The sequence below is a fragment of the Phoxinus phoxinus genome (assembly GCF_949152265.1).
Source record: "Phoxinus phoxinus genome assembly, chromosome: 1".
NCBI lineage: Eukaryota > Metazoa > Chordata > Actinopteri > Cypriniformes > Leuciscidae > Phoxinus > Phoxinus phoxinus.
The window spans coordinates 12,181,258-12,199,914 of record NC_136876.1 but is presented as its reverse complement, the minus strand read 5'-3'; the positions used below and the strand labels follow the sequence as shown (position 1 = coordinate 12,199,914).

At 37.9% G+C, this 18,657-nt stretch overlaps 1 protein-coding gene across 1 annotated transcript; it reads left to right on the top strand.

Moving 5' to 3' along the window:
- Nucleotides 1-472: 472 nt before the first annotated feature.
- On the top strand, nucleotides 473-16,557 carry jpt1b (Jupiter microtubule associated homolog 1b). The gene is made up of 5 exons (XM_079636394.1): nucleotides 473-687; nucleotides 3,195-3,334; nucleotides 7,852-7,952; nucleotides 9,678-9,708; nucleotides 16,080-16,557. Exons 1-5 carry the CDS (start codon nucleotides 632-634, stop codon nucleotides 16,208-16,210), a joined length of 459 nt encoding a protein of 152 aa, XP_079492520.1. The 5' UTR covers nucleotides 473-631; the 3' UTR covers nucleotides 16,211-16,557.
- The last annotated feature ends 2,100 nt before the right edge of the window (nucleotides 16,558-18,657 follow it).

The window sequence follows — 18,657 nt, the reverse complement described above, 5'->3', positions numbered from 1 at the left end:
TGCATTGTAGGTTGAAGAATTTAAGATATGATTCAAAATTATAATATAATTTTTCAATTTTATAACTTGCGTTTAATCGTGCAGCCTTATTTTGGTAACAAATGAAAGAGCTTACATAATTGCTGTGTATTTTAGGGTTTTAAGAAAAATATTGTTAAATTATTATTGAATGTGATTGACTATTGACGTTTTATTGTTATGATTATTTTCAGTTTCTATGTTAAAAAATATATTTATAAAAAAGGGCGTTTTTTTTGTTTATTCTAAGGTTCAACGTTAAAGTTTTACTCTAATTGATACATTTTTATAATGTAAATATGTGCGTATCACGTTTTTTAGTAAATAGCCTATGGGTGATTATGCAGTAAACCACATCACATGAACCCAGGAAGGCTATTGTCTGATTGACAGGCCGCTCCTCCAATCGAACGCCCGGGACCGCTGAGCCCTGTCCAATCAGAACGCGCGTCGCCCCGGTGGGCGGGGTTTCTTGGGCTGGTCTAAAGGGCCGCTCCGTTCACTCGGATTTCAGCTGGTCCGGGCGGAGTCCATGCGGGATAAACGACTTACACGAATTCAGTCCAGCTGAAGGGTTTCTACCGCGGTTTAGCGAGCACAATACCCGCTCAACATGACTACGACGACCACTTTCACAGGCATGGAGCCCGGTGCCAAAAACAGCTCCAGGTAAATGGATTTTAAACGGGTTTGTTGTGTTCGCCAGGCAGACAAAAGAAGAGCTGGAGGTGATGATGATGATGATGATGATGATGATGATGGTGGTGGTGGGCTGATGGATGGATTCCTCCTCCAATACGCGAATGCAAATGAAGCTAATCAACCTTAATATGTGGATTTTAATGGATTTAGCTTGATCCACATTTCCATTTGATCTGAATTCACCCAGACTGTCTGCCACCACCATCATCATCCTCTTCCTCCTGCCTGTGAAGACCAATATCCACCCATATTCTGATGTGAGATCCAGTCCAGGCGCATTACACACAGGTTTGACGTGTATTTGATCTGATGTCTGGTGTTTTGCTGCCCAAACTTCACCCATTATAAAGGAATTGGGTTGGCAGGCTGCCACTGCATCTCAAACTGGGAGATTTGCGTTAAAGTTGTGTTTGCATTGTGCATTGCTTTATGATTTCATGAATAGATGTTTTCTCTGCTGCTTATTTTTTTTGTTCTATCTGTTTAATCTCAGTCATCTGACTATTGAGTGTATCCTCGAGCTCTGGCCCAAAAATACACGCTTCATTGTCCTTAAAAGGTTTCTGACACTAGGCATGGAGCAGATGCATTGAATGTCTTCCAACCAGTGGAAGGTTTGCACGTCCGGGCAAAGGACTGTGTGATCCAAACTAACTCATTTTTATTCTTTTTTAGGTGTGTTTGTGTGTCCAGAAATGATATCGCTGTAACTTTCAAGCGAGCGAGCGAGGGATGGAGATGCATTCTGGCATTTGCATGTCAAAAAATGTTGCAGTGGCTTTTGTTGCACTGAACTGGGGTTGCTTTTAAATGAGGAATCTGGCATTGTCTAGTTTCCAGGCATCCTTGGTGCAACATGTTGCCACCCTGACTGCTCATTTTCCAGTCAAATTCCCCAGTTTTCCTCCTTAAATCCGCTGTGTCTGGGGTTTCCCTCAGTAGGGCGGCCAGAAATGTAGGTCAAGCCGAGAGCAGGCGTGTTTATTGGTCAGTCGGTCTGATTTGTGATGTTTTCAGCATGCATCTTGGGCTTGAGGGAGGATTTTTAATGCCATGTGTGCGTCCTGTGTCGGTTGGGTGGGGTCTCGAGCGACGCGGCCTTCTTCTCCTTCTCCTGCTAAAGTCCCCTGATCTGATCCCAAAGCTTTAGTCTGGTTAAGGCATTAGCCGTTTAACCAGTGCGTCCAGACGGCACTGGATGGTTTTCTAATCTCCACACCGTCGATTCCTTTGACAAAGGGAGCGTAAAGTTGCGTGTGGACGAGGCGAGAGCCTGACAGCTGCCGTCGGGTGTCAGCTGGTGTCCAGGAGGAGGGTTTTCACAAGCATTGATTAGGGCTTCCCTCAGAAACATCAATCACAGGGCCACTGCTTTTCATCCGGGCTCCGCTGACACCCGCCCTCGTGTCTTTTTAATGATTCAACATATGTGCTGAATGAAAACCATCCAACGATGGAATCTGCACTTGTGTGAGCAGATGAGCTGGACTAGTCAGCTGTGTGTGTGTGTGTGTCCAGTTTAGGGGTGGGCAGCATTATTTAAAAAATCCATTGTGTGAGTTGCTTTATATCAGTGTAACCATCACAAAATATTCATTTATGCTCCAGAAGTGGTGCATATTTTTAATAACCATCTGGTAATTCTTGTGTAGCTCAAACCGCAAGGTCATGCATTCGATTACCAGGAAGTGGATGAACCGATCAAATGTGCATCTTCTATAAAAAAAAGCGTCTGCCAAATGCTATGTGCAAATATATTTTGCATAATCCAATGAACTAAATGCTCATGTGATTTTTGTAAGACTTCATTGATTATAAAGCATGTTTTATTGAACTACCCTGCTTTAAATTATATTAGGCAACTATATATATATATATATATATATATATATATATATATAAGAATTTATGGTTATTTTAAAGATGTCTGGCAAGATTTTAGATTTGGTTGCAAATGAAAGGGCTTCTATAATTGCTATGCATTTCAGGTTGAGAAAATTATTGATAAATGTATTATTTTTAATTTTCTAGGCTATTTCTCTGTTTGTTATAAAAATATCCCTGTGCTTCTGATATTTCGTTAAATAATGTGATGTTAAACTAATGAAAACATGTTTTCTAAAACCATTTGTTTCTATTGAAGAAAAAAACAAAACAAAACGTTAAATTAAATATTAATGCACCAAGTTGCATTATTGCTTGTCAAACATAAATGACTGACACGCCCTGCTTTGATTTTTCGCATGTTGCTTCATTGTTCTCGCATGTAAACAACATAAAGTGGTCCATTCTTCTGGTGTCATGCTATTCAAATCTCTGCTGTTGACGTATTGCACAGTAAATCATAACGTCCAGTCAGTGCTTCTCCTGATAGTGTGTTTCCTTTATGCACTGTTGAGTGGCATTAGGCCGAGTGTGTATGTGACGCTGATTTGTTGACTTGCGGTGTCGTTCTTCTGACCGATGTGTCGTAGGGTGTTGCGTCCCCCTGGCGGAGCCTCTAATATCTCCTTCGGCACCGATGAAGAGAAGCCGGCGCGCAAAAACAAGATGGCCTCCAGTATCTTTGCTGAACCCGACGACCCTCACGCCCACCGGAGGAACAACCCGCCAGGTACCACACACACACACACACACACACACACACACACACACACACACACACACACACACACACATCTGGTTCAGATTCTGCTTCTGGTCAGATCTGGGCTTGGTTAGATTTTAATGCTTGTGTTATTTGAGACCAGCAGGGCATTAATGCCGGCCTTATGTTTTTAATTCTTGTCTGTATATTTGATATTACATGAACGTCTAAACGACAATTCAAAAGTTTGGGGTCTTACGACTTCTGTACAGTTTTAGAAACGTTCTCTCCTGCTCACCAAGGCTGCGTTTATTTGGTCAAAAATACAGTAGAAACTGTAATATTGTGAAATATTATTACAATCTAAAAAAAAAAATCTAATGTAATTTATTCCTGTGATCGAAGGAATGTTTTTTGATTTTCTTGTATTTTGCAGTTTGTGTGTTAATGTGTACTTGTCGGTTTGTATAAATGTGTCCCTGTTGTTTCATTTGTAGGTCAGGTCAGTTTGTCTCACACATATTCAGTTATTGAGTTGTTCTGTTGACCTCTTTGAGGCCTAAACATTTTGATTTGATTATTTTGACTTTTTTCTTTATATGATTTGATTCATTAAAAGATAAAAAAATGTTTTAAGTAAACTATTTTTCATGGCCCTCATGTCTTAACCGCTTGGTGCCTCACATGACCACGAGTGTGTCAGCATACTGTTGGCATGATGTCATTTCCTGGACAAATATCCTGACTGTCCAGTGATTCAGGAAGTGACTCGTGATGTAGAGAATGTTAGTGTGTGACATCATGATTAAGCCTCCATTACAGGACGGTCTGCTTTACACAGACAAGTGTTTATTAATGAATATACCTGCACTCAGACATTGAGATGAAACATGTTTCCCAATATCTGCTGTTTCCTGCTTGGAGTAGCACTGTTGTTTGGCAGCATGTCGCACACTCGAGTTGTTTGCCCCATGTGCTTCTCATGCTGCTCCAGATCCGTCACTTATGTGGGATGTTGCCTTAGAAGGGAGTTGCCTATGTAGACAGCGAGGCGGCTCTGGGCCGTTTGGATGTTCAGAGTTTGACAGCATCTATATTTTCTGAAAAGGAACGTGTGTTTGCATGCAGGAGCGCTTTGAATGCAGTCGTGCGATTAGCCCTGCACAAGCTCATATACGGATAAACGCTCGTATCGGGATAATCTGAGCTTTTGATTCAGCGCTAATGCTTCAGTCGGGCAGGTGCCGTTCCTATATCTGTTTATTCTCTCTAAGGGCCTTTGTTGGCTCTCTTCTGGGGTTTTGAATCCCGCTGCAGCGTTTGCTGCGTCTGGTTATTTTACAGCCGTAACTCGAGGGAACAAAAGTGACATTTCTGCAGCAAACAACTAGATATTCATAAGCTGATCTTGGTGTCTCAAAAAACACACTTAATAGCTTTTAAAGATTTGATATGATGTGAACTTCATGTCTTAAAGGGCTAGATCACCCAAAAAAGTTAATCCTGTTCTAAACCCATAAGACTCTTATTCATCTTCCAAACAAAAATGAAGATGTTTAATCAAATCCGAGAGATCTCTGTCCCTCCACTGAAAGTCTATTCACCCAAATTCACCCAGTTCAGTTCAGAACATTCATAAATGGATCATAAAACCATATTTTAATAGAATATCCATTTTTCAAATGATATTAGACAATGTTTTTATTCAGGAAATATGTTAATAGACATTTTTTTAAAAGGTTTCTCCTGGAATAATTTTAAAATTTCTATCATTTATTAAATTAAATATTTTTAGAATTTCTATCATTTTACTCAATTGAAAGATTCTATGTAATTTTTATGATTACTGTTGTTATTGATATATATTTAGTATGTTTTTGTATATTGATTTAAGACAAAATTGTTAAATTATTGTAAACAATTTATTGAAGTGATTTGTAATCAGATTTTTTTTTTTTACTGAAATACTGTTGATTGCCATGAATATAGCCATTGCTGCTGATATTGTTAAATCATACATGCATCATTAAAACTAATGCATATGAATCGAGCAGTTTAATTCAAGTCTTCTGAAGAGACTTAATGGCTTTATATGATGAACCGATTTAATTAATGCTTTTTCTCAATAATATTGGTCATTGAATAAACGGAGTAGTCAAATATGTTAAACAGAAGCTCAAACATGCCTGACTTCATTAACAATATCGTCTTTTGTTTTTTGAAGACTAAAGTCTAATGGGTTTGGAACGGCATGAGTGTGAGAAATTGGTGACTGAATTTAAATTTTTGGGTGAACTTTAACCCTTTATGGTCTGGAAACTTGACTTGTAAATGGCTTTGTTTCCCGGTCGAACTTTTGCACACTGATTTTAGTTGTCTAAAGCATCTGGTCAGATTAATTTTTTGGGAAACTCTTGGCTCTTTTTTTTTTTTTATGTCCTCGATTTTCTCTCATAGTCTTGCTCTGATTGAATGAGCTTCTCTCCTGTCTGACAGGAAGTGTGTTGTGTTGACCAGAGGTGCCTGACAGGATGTCGTTGTGATTGTCCATTGTTTTTTGTAAAGCGTTTCGATTTTTATTTGTTTTTTTGTTTCAGCTAATGGATTGTAACAGTCGGTTCCTGAAGTAAAAGTCACATTCACATTTTTGTCCATTAAGGCAAGACACTCCAGGTGAATAGGGTCAACATTTAAGTAATTGATATCATCATAATCCCTTCCCAGTTGATTAATCACAGAAAAATGTGTTTTGTTACACGATTTCTAAAATTTGACGGTTAAATATGCACTCATTTTCCTATTTGATTCCAGAAGATTCATCTGAACATTAGACGAAGCCAGATTCAAAGTTCTTGTTTGATTTTGTTGACGCATTAGAGTTAAAGGTTTTTACTGAAGGGATTTTTGATTTCTCTTTGTATCACTTCATAAATCAGAAAATACTGTCAACAGCCAGAAAAACACATTTGCACCATTTTTTTAGGAATAAAATGTTATATAAATAAGTGTGAATGATATATGAACAAACCCTTCTGTAAAAACCTTCAGAATATAGAATAAAACTGTAAAGTTTGGTGTATATAATTAATGCTGAAGTGGAGAAGAAAAAATAAAGATGTGTATTGTAATTGTAATCTTCTGACGCAAATAGATAAATGAACTAAACGCTTAAATGTGTATTCTGGATGTTTTCTGTCCACTAGTCTGAAAGTAGTGGTTATAAAAGCAAAAATGTACCAAAACCGAACAATGGTTTTGCCTAAAGTGTATTGCGTCAAGTTTTTAATAATAATGTATAAAACTTTCCAGACAGACGGAGTGTGAACTGTCACTCAGATCACAAATAATGCAAAATTGTCTGATTTGTTGTTAAACAGCGTTTTATTTTTTAAATGTAAACTCTATAAATTAGATTTGGATGAATCTATTTTTAATGGGAAACATGTTGAAGATTAGGAGACAGTCTGTCTATTAATTAAGCAGTTATTCCCTTCTCCATTGACATCCATTCAAAAATGGCCTCGTCTCCTTGCCAGTGCTGTGTGTAGCGCTATTCTTTTGTCTTTTTTTCTTTTCTTTTCTTTTTGTTGCCAACCTTGAAGGCTCTGTTAGTAGTACTCCTGTTGAAAACTTCTCTTCCCATAATCCTACAGAATGGCTGTTACCATGGAAACAGGAATCACTGCAAAATGGCTCAGCGGTGACCGGACACTCCCATGAAGCGCTGTGAATGATGTAATCGAGTCCGTTTCCCTACAGCCTCAAACTAGTTGTTATTATTTTTATAAGTTATTGATTTGTAACTAAATCAACAGTTTTATTGTGTACTGTTGTTTATTTGGTTGCATTATTCACAGTGTTACATGGGTTGAGTAGTTGACTGACTGAAAGTTTTCTTACAGCTTTTTTCTCTTTTTTTTCCTTTAGTCAAAATGTGTGAGATTGTGATTTATTTCATAGCTGGTTTGGTTGCTGTCTCCGAACTTTCACTTTATCCATCCATAGACAGAAACACTTCCAGAGCAAAGACTTGTGTGTGTGTGTGTGTTAGTTGAGCTCATTTAAAGTTCATAATCACTCCATTGACACACAATAGGATGCTGCAGTTGTTAGACACTAATAGACAGTCAAACAAAAAGCTCTTTGTTTGCATCTCAACACATAAGAAGCGAACTGTGATTCTCCCTAGATGTGTTTAGGACTTTGACCTCAGGGTCACGTCACACTCAAAACACTCATGAGCCTTGAGGTGTGTGTATGTGTATATATAATATATTTATACTACAGTTTTTGTTCATTTAAAATGTATATAGATTCAGATTGTATATAATTTTTTGTCATTTTTTTTTTCCATTTCAAAGTTTAGTAAAAAAAAATTTTTTTGGGGGGTTTATTTTAAATGTCAATATAGGTCAAGTTCAGTTTTTAGTTCATGTTTATTTTGGAGTTAACAAACAGAGTTTGTTTGGATGCAGTCAAAGGTCATGTTATGGATGATCTGATATATTGATGATCTGATAATGTGTGTGTGTGTGTGTTCACAGGTGGAGAAGCGACGGGCGTCCTGTGCGGTGAACCCTCGGCTCCTCTGAGACGGTGCCAGCCCGCCATCGTTTATGATAACGGCACTCCCGCCAACAGTCTGGTGAGTTCAAACGCTAGGTGTATGAGTGTGCTCTGGGTGTAGGTCATCTGAACCTGTTTGAGCTGTATTTATTTATTTAGTCAATAATCAGGTGCAAAACAACCTACAGCACATTAATGAGTGGGTGTGACGGGAGTTCATGTTGACTAATGATCTCCACTTTACTTTCTTCATGCATGTTCCTGCTCTTACTGTGAACAATTCATCAGGACATTCTTATTCTGGAGGGGATAAAGTCACGATGCAAAAAAACAAACAAAATAATAATAATAATTCCACAAATAATAATTTATTTAGAATTGATTTATTTAAAGAATTTATTTAGATTTGTCTTAAATAAGTGTGCAATGATTAATCATGTACAGTAAGGCCAGACATGTTCACGACAGACAGAAAATACATATTCTGCGACCCTTTATCTAAAAATTTTTTTATTTTGAATAAATTATTTTGAAGATGGATTGTTTTCTGCAATCCTTCATCTAAAAAAAACAAAAATAATTAATAACTGTATTATACATTCTGCAACCGTTTATCTAAATAAATGAATGTAAATACTGTAAACAAAATTAATAAAATGAAACCGGTTATAAATTAAATTATTTTTAAGAAATACTTTTTGCAACATTTCATCAAAATAAAGCAATCAAGTAATATAGAGACATTTGTGACGAGCAGAAAATACATAATCAAACTTTATTATAAATGTTTTATATATCAATTTCATTAAAATAAATGAATAAAAAAATCAAGTTTGCAATGATTAATCAAGTGCTATAAGGCCCGAGTAAATCGAGACAAACATGTTTATAATAAAGATTTATTTTCATTTATTTCTTTTTTTTTTTTCCCATAAAAATAAATTGTATATATATGTATGTGTGTACTATTGAGACTTTTTACAAACTGAAAATTATTCAGTCGTTTAATTAAAAATTAAAAAAAATATATATTTTTATAAAAGGTCTATCAAATGAGCTTTTTTATTTCTGTTCAATCAACTGACTTCGTTCAGAGGGGTTTAAATTATTATCATAACTGTATTTGGTATCACAGTAGTGCTGTAAACTGACTGTATGTGTGTCTAAAATAACACTGTTAGCTGGGTGGGGTACAAACTAACAGCCGCGGGGTACACACACACACACACACACACACACACACACACACACACACACACACACACACACACACACACACACACACACACACTCTGCTGGACTCCACAGCTGTTCTCTGGGTCAGTAAAACCGCAGCTCTTTATGTGGATGTATTTATTCATTTGTCCTTCACAGGAGGAATTTCTTATTTTATCCTGTTTTTTTTTTTTTTTAAACAAACTGTTGTTTCTATTTTCTGTCTTGAGTGTCTCTGCTCTTATAGTACATAATTATTGCACACTTTTATTAACATGATCTTTCATCAAAACTCATTGTAACTTAATCTGCCTCTGAAATGTTTTTCAGTTGATGTAATAAATGCAGACAGAAATAATAGAGTAACACTTCCTGATCTATAAAATCAAGTCCTGCCCTTCTTTATTTCCCTACTGAATATTCAGTGTCACTCAGAAATATGTCAGATTAATAACGTTATAAAACCTGTTTCATGTTGTCAGGACAGTTGAACCCAACGAGAGACTGCATTTAATACTGAAGCTTGGCAAATACTGTGCAGGTTTGTTTTATAAAGGCATCTGATGTCAAATCTGCTCTTGTTTTGCAGGATCAAAATGAATACGAGCAAGACAACAACGGTGAGAATCATTTGTAAATCTCTCTCTCTCTCTCTCTCTGCGTGTGTATCTCTCCGGTGAAGCGTGACTCACATTTGTTGAGGAATGCTGCTAATAAACGGTTGCTGAGGTTCTGCATTAGTTCTGGAATGTTCCTCTCCTCCGTTAACGGCACGCACACACACACACACACACACACACACACACACACACACACACACGTTCCATGACTCCCGTCTGCTGGCCTCCGCTTCAGTCTGGGCTTCTCATTAAGGACAGCTGGAGTAACACTGATTCTGGATCTCAGATGACGGTCGCTCTCGCGGGACAGGGTGAGAGAATTACAGTAGAAACCCAACACGTCTAGAGTTCAGGACAGTCGCGGTTTAACTTACTAGACCAACGTCACATGCTGATTTGTTCATCATGTGTCGGCACGAGTCTTTTTCTTCTTTAAAGGGGTCATATGACGGTTCTAAGAGGAACATTATTCTGTGTATCTGGTTTAATGCAGTGCGTTTACGTGCTTTTAGGTTAAAAAGTCATTATTTTACACATACTGTACATTTATTGTTGCTCTATGCCACGCCTCGATTTTTAAAAAGCTCATCGTTCTGAAAAGCGTGGTGTGCTCTGATTGGCCAGCAACCAGCATTGTGATTGGCCCAAAAACCTTAAAGCTACCGCCATTCATAAAAATGCCGCCATTCGTGCGACTCGCCCGTATGTATTCTGAACGGCAGATTCTACGCTTGCGAGAATATTTGATTAGTTGGTGGAAGTAATTATACACGAATAAGCACATATCATTTTGAAAGAACAAAGTGTTTTTTGCGAAGAATCAACTTACACAGTGTAGCTTTAAGTGCCTGATGGAAATGTCACGCCCGTTACCATATTTTAAACCTCAGCGCCCAAAGAAATAATGTCAATTCGAGCCCGAATCTGGACTGAAAAAAGCACATGACCAAGCTGATCGATCAACTTTGCCAGTGCGACTGGACCATATCGTATCAGATTGGGAAGGTTTTATTTAATTGGGGACATAATTACTGATTATAATGACTTTGCGCTACGAGTGTGAGAACACTATGTAAACATAAAACCATGTCTGCATTTGTGATCGTAGAAACGACAATGAGCGCTACTCTATACTGCTCCAATCTTGCGTTTGAATAGTCAGTAGCAAATTGCGGTGCGAGTCAGAAGCGCCAGACTGGACTTGCAAAGATCTTTCTAGAATCCGCTTTGTGCACAGCCGGCCTGGTTCTCTCCCTGGTTCTGGAAAAATGCGCAGCACACAGTCGAATATGTTAGTTGTGCTGTTCTGGAACAGTGTTTTAAATAAAGCTAAAGCAGCGTTTTCTAATTGTGTCCTGTTTTGGAAGGCCCAACAAAGTAGTTTGGCTTTCGCAAAGGAAAACACAGCGTCTCCACGACATGGCGGCAACAATAATACAGAGAGAATAAGTTACGCCGTCTTTCTTTGCATATAGATGTGGGCGGTGTTATGAGGCCCCCACACTGACGTAGATTTGTGGAGGTGAGTTTGAACAAATGGCGCTTTTCCACTGCATGGTACGTCTCGGCGCGGAACGGTTCGGCTCGCTTCGCTTTTCCACTGCGTGGTACGACTCGACTCAGTACGGCACGGTTCGGTTCGCTTTAGCTCGGTTGCTTTTCCACTGCAGTTAGTACCGCTTCAAAGTGGGTGGGACTGATCGTTATTGTAGGTCCGGTGGTAGCCGTGTGCGGCTAAGAGCTGTGCTACTTCCGCTCCTCGGCAACCAACGAGAGGAACGTCTGCACCTCGTCCACTGACCACGATTCAGCCATTTCTTGTTTGATTTCTTTTTACTTTTTTTGTCAAGTAAATACTCTAAAAACAGGTGCTACTGCGTTGGCTGTTGTCTGGCTATTTAAATCTAGCGGGTTTAGTGTCTCGTGTCGCAAATACAATGACGCTGAAGTGACGATTCTGTCTGACCAATCAGTGATCTGCAGTGTTTTCACGTCACGTTTAGTATCGGTACGGTACGCTTGGAACCTCAACAGAGGTGGTACCATTTAAAGCGAGCCGAAGCGAGCCGTGCCGTACCGTACCGTACCATGCAGTGGAAAAGCGCCAAAGCGTGCCGTACCGTACCATGCAGTGGAAAAGCGCCAAAGCGTGCCGTACCGTACCATGCAGTGGAAAAGCGCCAAAAGTGTTTTAGGAAGGCGTGGCTGAGCCATAACTGTTATAAAGAATATCTCTTTAGGCTTGACACTCGGAGCTTTGTAACTGCAGATCTTATACTTGCACTAACGGCTACATAACAAGAAATACATAATCGCATCACGTGACCCCTTTAAGCAAATGGTCAGTGAAAAGTAGTGCTTAACCTTCAGAAAATGTTCTTCAAACTAAATGAGAGATTCTATTTTACATCAATTTAGACAGAGGACTAAATGGAGTTTTAAAAGTTTAATTTATTTCCTCTTTTAAAAGGTCTACAGAGATTTTTAATATGTATAAAATATTATTTGTATTAAACGTTCAAAGTTTATAAATGTATTAACTTTTGGAATTTTATATATATATCTTATTAATATTTTATATTTTATTTTACATTATGACCATCTACTACTACTACTTTTTATTAATTAAATATTAGAATTAAATATTATAATAATTAAATATTATAAGAATAACTAGTAAAAATAATGTGAAATAACAAAACATTACAATTAAAAATGTTATATAAAATATTAATAAACTAAACAAATATAATATTAAATTCAAAAAGTTAATACTATATTTTAGTTTATTAATGATTTTCTTTTAGTTTTACGATATCGTTGTCTACTAATATTTCTACTTTTAAAACATAAAAAATAAAATATTATATAAGATTAATAAACAAAAAAACTATTATATTCAAAAAGTTAATACATTTAATACAATAAGTTATTACATTTATAAACTTTGAACATTTTAATAATAATAATTTATATTATGTAAATTACTACATTTATAAACTTAACATTTTAAAAGTTTTTAAACTATGAAATGGATGAGAAATGCTAGCATTAATAGCAAGGTCGCAGATTTTATATAAATGACATTGTCACTCTGTAGTGACTAATGTTGGTTTATACTAGTTTACTAATTTGTTTTTAAATGGGTCAAATCTTTTTTTTTTTTTTTTTTTTGAACTGGATATTAATATCAATTCAGTGGATATTTGAATCATCTAAAACTAGCAACTTTTTCATGAGGGGTTAATGGCCATATACTGTAGCTCTCGCTAAACACAGGCTTTGTGCCTCTAATGTTTGTGTGTCCTGTGATTGTAAGGGAATCGGTGTTCATGGGATGTCAGTGGTTGATCTGGGTTCATATAGCGAGTGTTTGTTTACCAGTCCTGCTCTAGTCTTCATGTTCAGCCATTAGTCAATGCGGATGGTGTAAATATTATCCTCTTCTGGGGTCTTCATGTCTGCTGCGTTTGGCTTTTTACCAGTTAACACGTTTGCATACCATCTGACTTCAGCTCCTCTAACTAATGTTTGGATTCTGATAAAACATTTGCTCAGAGCCGTTATCTTTATATAATGCTGCTGTGTAAAAACCAAACGTTAACCTGCTAAGCCTGTTCAACCCCTTGTGCAGTTTATACTTGTTGCGTTATGAATTGAGCTGACTCATTTCTTGACACAATATATGGATTTATAAATGCATTTGCATTCATATAGGCCTAGAGTATATTGGATGCGTTCCCTCTTAGGGTATGACCATTTTGTGAGACGAGGAGTCACACACACTTTACTGAACACTTTGATCAACTTCCTGGACATGTTCGTTCTGTCTGAATGATGCGCCGTTACGTTTCCATCACCAAAAAAATGCAAATATACAGACCTTTAAACCCATTACAGACCCGGCCCTGATGTGCTGAGTGAGTTTGTGAATGTTGATCCAGTCGGTGATGTACTGATCCAGTTTTGCTTTGACATCCATAGATGGATATCAATAAAAAAATACAAATACAGTCTTTCTGGAGCAGTGCTTCTCAACTGGTTTTGCTTCTGGGCCCAGACTCTACGTGTATGATAAACCGGTTTAGTTCTGGGGTGTCAGACTAAATGCATATTTAAAATCAAACATTGAAATTTATGACATGGATTTTTGTATTTTATTTTAGTTCCTTGAGGTTCTCTTATGTTAGTGGAGCTTTTTTTTTTTTTTTTTTTTACATGCTCATGCAAATATATATGTGGAAAAACTCATTTTCAACCTTGATTCTGCGCCTCTGTCTGAAATGATCAGTTTTAAGGCGCGGCTCCTTTAAGGCTTGTCCGTAAACGGCCACTGTTATAATTGGCTAACGTCATTGCATAGGAAACCGTATCAACGCCCACTCGCTATTGAACGAGTAAGTGTTTTGAAAACATTATCCGTTTAAAACTGTCACGTATGGACAGAGCATTATGAAGTCATTTCAATCCTGACCAATCGTTATACATCACACCTTAGGCCCCGCCCACTGGCGTTTAGTCACCTTGGGATTATAAGGTTCTCTCTGCATTCTGAGCAGTTTTGAGATGTTGAGCTTCAAAGTTTTTGCATTTCATACAAATACTTTGTGTAGATTTTAGCATTTTTTTATTTTTTAGAAAACAACTTAATCACATAATGTAAATATCGTCATTAAATATCATAATGTTGTCACAGAATAAGAATATGTGAATGACTGACTAAATTTTGCAAAAATGTCAGATTGAACCTTATTCCAAGGTGACAATGTTTAGCGACTAAATGCCAGTGGGCGGGGCCTATGGTGTGCTGTATAACTATTGGTCTGGAGACAGTCATATGCAAATGTGTTTGCACATGTGATGTCACAGATCCCACAATATCAAAACAAGCCATTTTTGGAGCTTGGTCCTATAAATGTTCTGCTTATGAGGACGTTTTAAGCTTAAAGCAGGATTTTTTTTTAATAGTACAAAGACATTTTATATGTGAAAAGATATGATTTCTTGGGTCACAATCTCTTTAACTCCTTCCCCGCCATTGACACATTATTCCTGCTTTCTGCATTGTCACTGTTATACGGTAGCGGGCGCTATTACACATCTTCTGAATGAGTACTGAATCTCCTGAGCAAAACTCATGCGAAGAAGCAGAAATGAGCGATCTCATATGAAAGCAGATTTATATAATGTGATCATCAACATTAAACGGCATATAAATCAAGTATGCCTAAAGTTACTGAATGAAATGTCGACCCAGGACGAGCAATAGGACTGTGAAGCTTTGAGTATGTTGATGGACTCGATCTAATACATCTGTTTTTTTTCTTGTTTGTTTTTTGTTTTGTTTTTTATTCACAATTTAACACGTATTACACACACAACACCAAAAAGGATACCTCTAAATATATCGATAAGACTCAACACAACAACAACAAAAAAGAATCTACACAGTCTGTGGGTTATCCATTATTGCATTTAAGTTGATAATTGTGTAGTCTCTATATAATGTAATACTAAGGCCCATGTGGTTTGGAACTCTTGCAGTCTTGAATGCTGTTTACTTGTAATTTCTTCAATGGGCAACAAATCTATTATCTGATCTATCCATTGACCCAATGCGGGTCCTGATTGGGTAATCCACACATTTTATTTTTTTTGTAAAAGGAAACTTATTTTCAATATCATAATTCAATAAATATAACATGGGGCATAACTCAAAAGTACAGTTACACATATCTTGAATTACTTTATGAATCTTCTCCCAAAAAGAAAAAATAACTTTACAATACCAAAATAAATGCATGAATGTTCCTAATGCAATGCCACACATCTATGTGTAATACATCTATGTTTTGATCATCGTTCTGAATCTGATACAGAGTAGACGTAGTCTTTGAAGAAAAAGCCAAGAAAGTTGTGTTTTCTTCAATGTTGCTTTTTTAAATGAAATTTACCCATATTTAAGCGTTGATTGAAGACTGCATTTAGCTAGAATAAAACTTTATTTTTTATTTTTTATGTATGGCAATGCTTTTCAAACGCCCTGGCGGGGAAAGAGTTAACAAGAAATGGCTAAACCCATTGATATGCAAAGTTATTAAACTGAATGGCTTTAAATGCAGGTTATGGGGGAACATGGTTTATTAATTATTGGCGGCATGAAACATTCTAATGTCATATTCATATTTTTTTTTGTATAGTTTTATTAATCGTTTTTGATGTCGAGGGAAGGTCACATGAATTTTCATGCAGATATCATAGTTTGAGTTTAAGGCTGCATGTGGTGAGTTGTGAAACCCTGTCACCAACAGCAGAGGGAGTAGTAGAGCTGCACTCGTCCTAACCGTTGTCCGTCTGTGTTTGTTCTGCAGACGAGGTGGTGCCGGAGCAGAAAGAGGAGTCCAGCCAGCCTTCTGCCCCGTCTGCTGCCAACCCGTCCGCTGCCAACCCGTCCGGCCGGAGGAACCCGCCCGGGGGCAAATCCAGCCTGATCCTGGGCTGAACCGGCCTGAAACTGAACTATCTTCGCTCTTTCTGTCTGTTCTCTTTTAAAACAAAAAAAAAGGAATCCCCCTTCCTCTTCACTCTACTTGTGAGCCATGGAAATTTTGTCCTCCACCGTCTTTTCATTTTTTCTATTGCAAAAAAAAAGAAAGAAAAGGATCGTTGACAGAAGCACTTTATGTAAGAGGTCCGTTTCAGCCGCTCCTGCAGGAATAATGGCATGAGAGATTCAGATCGACTTTTAATCTGCCCTGGTGTAAATCATTTAAGGAAAAAGGACAACAACAAAAAAATGATTTGTTCCGCAAAATTTCTAAGTACAAATAAAGATTGATATGAATTTCACTGTGTTTGTGTTTGCTTGGAGTGTTATTGTCAAAACAAAATGGCTACTTTGTTACTGGTTAAAGGTACATGCGTGCTGAAGTTTTGGTATGCGTTTAAACCAACATAATTTAACTAATTTTTTGTTTCTTTAACCCTTATGTGCTGTTGTGGCTGTTTTCAGCCACTATGGGGTATTTTTGAGTCTTATTTTGGCCATAACTTTTTCCGTGTTTCAGCAAATGGAATGATTTTTGGTGACAAAGCTTATTTTTACACATATTTTAGGAAAATGCTTTGAAAATTTTCAAAAACTCAACAGAACACTCTGGGCAAATTCACTACCCTTTCGTTATGTTCGTGGCTGAAAACAGCCACTACTTTAAACTGCTGTAAAAATTGATCTGATAAATATTTTTTTGCCATTTTTTTTGCATAAATCTATTAATCAACCTCAGTCCTGTTCAAAACTACTAAATGTTTTAAAAAAAATCAAGATTTTAACTCTTTAATTGCCAAATTCATAAATTATGTAACTGATTTGGGAGGGGAAAAAACACAAAATTACTTATTTTCAATATAAAATGTGATTGTGGACTGGATTTTTTTTAACCTTTTATCACAGTCTTGGACATGTCAAAGATTAGAAACAACATTGGTTTTGATGCATTGTTAGTTTTTGTGCAGCATCAGATTTTAACTTTTTCTCCCTCATTTACTGTTCGTGGCTGTTTTTGCCCCATTGACTTCCATTATAACCAAATTTTTTGATTGCAAAGCCATGACACCATAAAATCATGCATTTTTGATTGTTGGTGGTTTTCCCTGTTGGGAAGAGGTAAAAATTTAAATTTTTACTGTTGATAACCAGGTGGCACCATTAACCCTTTATATAGGCCTGTGCAAAAAAAAGCTTAGTTTCTGGCTTTTACATGGAGTTATATGGAGTATAATAGCATAATAAAGTGTGTGTGTGTGTGTGTGTGTGTGTGTGTGTGTGTGTGTGTGAGTGAGAGAGAACTCACCTTGATGCGTCTGAGAAAATCAAAATATGCACCTCAGCTCTCAGAACTACATGGAGTAAACAAAAACCAAGTAAGTGTATTTATGCATCTACCTTTTGATGGTGAGAAATGCAGACTAAACAAAAACTAAGCAAGTGGATTTGAACACTTGCATGCAAGCCTGCTGGTCATTTGATGGTGAGAAGAGCAGCAAGCAACATGAGAAAGGGCTTGACTTGCAGTGAAGTTCTAGAGATGATCATGCAGCCTGACCCCTCCAGCGAGCAGCAGGATGTATTGTCTTCTCCCTCTGACACCACAGACTCAGGAGAGGCAGATCCTGATTTGGATGTGGCACCCTCATCATCCTCTCTAGCTTCCACTGAAGGCGAGGGGGATTCGGAAGATCCTGGGTCTGGGTGGATTGGGAGAAACGGCGAAGTGTGGTTTTCCACCAACGCGGAGACAACTCCCTTTCTTCAGCCTGCCAGAGGCGTGACTTCATGGCCGACGAGATGATTGACCTCATTGTCAGCATGACCAACCTCCAAAACGCAGAGCTCTGGTGATTTCTTGAATCTTGAGAGGGACATGGTGGCTCTAAAAATCGCACGACCACTGTGATCATCCCACAGGCAACGTGTGGACTCCCCTCTGGACCTGTAGACGCCGGCCAAAATCAGTAGCCCCATGTAGGCACGGAGATCTGTGGAGTCCACCCCGGTCCAGTTTCTCATTGTGCGGCGCCCGTAAAAAACAGATTGAACACAGAATCAATGTTCTGGACCCTTGCGATGGCATAGCGCGTCGGCCATGAAGTCACGCCTCTGGCAGGCTGAAGAAAGGGAGTTGTCTCCGCGTTGGTGGAAAACCAAACTTCACCGTTTCTCACAATCCACCCAGACCCAGGATCTTCCGAATCCTCCTCGCCTTCAGTGGAAGCTAGAGAGGATGATGAGGGTGCCACATCCAAATAATGGTCTGACTCTCCTGAGTCTGTGGTGTCAGAGGGAGAAGACAATACATCCTGCAGCTCGCTGGAGGGGTCGGGCTGCATGATCATCTCTAAAACTTCACTACAAGTCAAGCCCTTTCTCATGTTGCTTGCTGCTCTTCT